General features: G+C 42.7%; 1 protein-coding gene across 1 annotated transcript in view; it reads left to right on the top strand.

Moving 5' to 3' along the window:
- sdccag8 (SHH signaling and ciliogenesis regulator sdccag8) overlaps nucleotides 1–2,500 on the top strand; it is an 81,599-nt gene that overhangs the window by 13,122 nt on the left and 65,977 nt on the right. The window contains exon 11 of the mRNA XM_076286242.1: nucleotides 1,549–1,683. Within this exon, the coding sequence (XP_076142357.1) occupies nucleotides 1,549–1,683 (135 nt within the window). The remainder of the gene's footprint in view (nucleotides 1–1,548; nucleotides 1,684–2,500) is intronic.

Below are 2,500 nucleotides of genomic sequence, written 5' to 3'. Positions count from 1 at the left end.
TGGAGAATTGTGCAGAAAATTAGTAACTTTCGAAAAGGTACCACAAAAAGCACCAAATACTTGCATGCTGGTGCTTTAGTGTGTGGTCCAGTTCAGTCTAGAAGGGATCCTGAGGTGGTCTTCACTCTTCTGAAGGGATCCTGAGGTGGTCTTCACTCTCCTGGAGGGATCCTGAGGTGGTCTTCACTCTTCTGAAGGGATCCTGAGGTGGTCTTCACTCTTCTGGAGGGATCCTGAGGTTTAGTTGAGTTTTAGTTTAGTTTATTTATTTAGCACACATTAACATTAAATGGTGCAAGGAGGGAACGAAGCCCAATGGGCTTGTACAGAGCTCCATCCCTTTCAGGTAGTCTTCACTCTCCTGTCCTTTGGGCTCAGTGGCATCCTCTGATCCTGGCATCTGGTGCACAACAGTGGGGATGCTGAATGGCCCAGTTCAACGGCTAAAATTAGAATCGTGCACCTTTTGTGCTTTTTACTGCAAGGGCCGGTGTCCTCACAAAATGCAAACAAACACAAAAATGATGTTGATGACTTTGCTCCTCATAATCATTTCTACAGCTGCTTAGAGTGAGACGCAGGGTTAGTACTGTTGTATTGTGTTACGCCCGGATGTTAAAATGCCTAGCGGTGTATTGTGTAGCCTAACATACAACAACTTGCATTTTGCAACAATGTTTACAACAGACTCAACATACAACAGGGCTATGCAACACAGCATCAGAACTTAAAGTGAGTGAAATCTTATGTCCTCATTTAAAACATATTTTTGAAGAAGTTTCCTTAACAGCTGTGATCTCTGAGTGTCTCTGCTTCCTTTGTTTCTTGGATGACGGTTTTGATGAGTGGTTTCCAAATGAAAGATAAGTAGGTTTCACCACATTGAATCCTATATACCTCCATACTAGGGTTTTACCTTTGTGAGTGATGCTGCTTTTAAGCTGTGCTAGTGATGCTGCTAAATGACTAAAGGACAAAAATGACTCTCTCTCTCTCTCTCTCTCTCTCTTTCTCTCTCACTCTACCTCTCTCTCTCTACCTCTCTCTACCCCACTATTACCATTACCTTAAAGGAACACGCCACCCAGTATCAGTAGTAATATATGTTCTTACCTTAACTTTCACGAGTTGAGTCATACCTCTCCCGGGAGGAGTACCAAGGAATACCAGCGGGCACGACAGAAGCGTTTGAGTGCACGTACCGACATGGGAAAGGTATGACTCAAGTCGTGAAAGTTAAGGTAAGAACATATATTACTACTGACATTGGGTGGCGTGTTCCTTTAACAACTGTGAACACATACAGTACATAGTTTGGATTATTTTATGTATACACATCATAGTCAACATTCTCTCTCTCATTCTCTGTGAATTCAATTCAATTCAGTGCATTTTATTGGTTTGATTGCTTGGTGATGATGATTGTGCATACAACGTTGCCATAGTTCACAAATACAAACGTATAACTTTTCTACTAGAAACTTTCTAATTTGAAAATAATGATGAAGCTAGTTATACCCCTCTCCATCTGGCCCTCTGTGTCTGCAGGTGGGCAGTCTGTCTCAGAGGGTGGCTGAGCTGGAGGGGCTAACGGAACGTGCGGACCGAGAGAAGACCTCTCTGACTGGACAGCTGGAGGAGGCCTACCACAAACTGACCAATCAGGAGGCAGACAACAGCAAGGTATGGCAAGCAAAGTCACTTGTCCGTTTACTTGTTCTCTAAATCTAAAACACCCAGTTCTGGTTTGGTCAGCACCACACAATAAAATCCATTGTTTGTTCAACGCTAGTCAGTTAAAAAATTGCAGCACTGATGTGTGTGGCTGTGTGTTACTGCGCACTGATGTCGGTGCCCCTTTGCTGAACGCGGAACTGTTCTTCTGTCACTCCTTCTCGGTGAGCTTTACTGTGTGAAGACGTGGAAATGTTTTATTGCCATTGCCTCTCAGGCACCCCTCACGGACTGACTTATTGCATGAAGGAATGAATGATTAAATAAATAATTCAATGGCCCCAGCTGTGGCGCAACTGGCTGGGGCACCTGCATCGTACACTGGCGACCCGGGTTTGATTCCCGCCCCGTGGTCCTTTCCGGATCCCACCCCTGCTCTCTCTCCCATTCACTTCCTGTCAATATCCACTGTCCTATAATTAAAGGCATAAAAAGCCCAAAAAAATATACCAAAAAAATAAATAAATAATTGAATAGAATGAATGAATGACTGAATGAATAAGTACACCTTTAATGCATATCTCCATATCGTAAACGTGCTAATTACCTACCATTTCGTTTGAAAATTCTAAAACAATAATGTTTTTTAATACTTCAAAATAACATTTGCTAAATGAACATTTTTCAGTAGCCATAGGTGTGTGGATTTGAACAAAATCTAGTTTGGTTCTTACCAGGGCTTTTACTGCCTGAAATATCCGATTTTGTTTACCACGCTCAGAGTTTAGTGCTGGGCTGGTGGGTGCTTATTCCCAACCTTTTTCAC

The sequence above is a fragment of the Alosa pseudoharengus genome, unplaced genomic scaffold (assembly GCF_046254945.1).
Source record: "Alosa pseudoharengus isolate Yale_2024_CS ecotype anadromous, Long Island Sound unplaced genomic scaffold, YU_APseudo_1.1 YU_APseudo_1.1_scf_15, whole genome shotgun sequence".
NCBI classification, from domain to species: Eukaryota; Metazoa; Chordata; class Actinopteri; order Clupeiformes; family Clupeidae; genus Alosa; species Alosa pseudoharengus.
The sequence above is the reverse complement of the archived record's forward strand: the minus strand, read 5'-3'. Positions and strand labels throughout refer to the sequence as shown.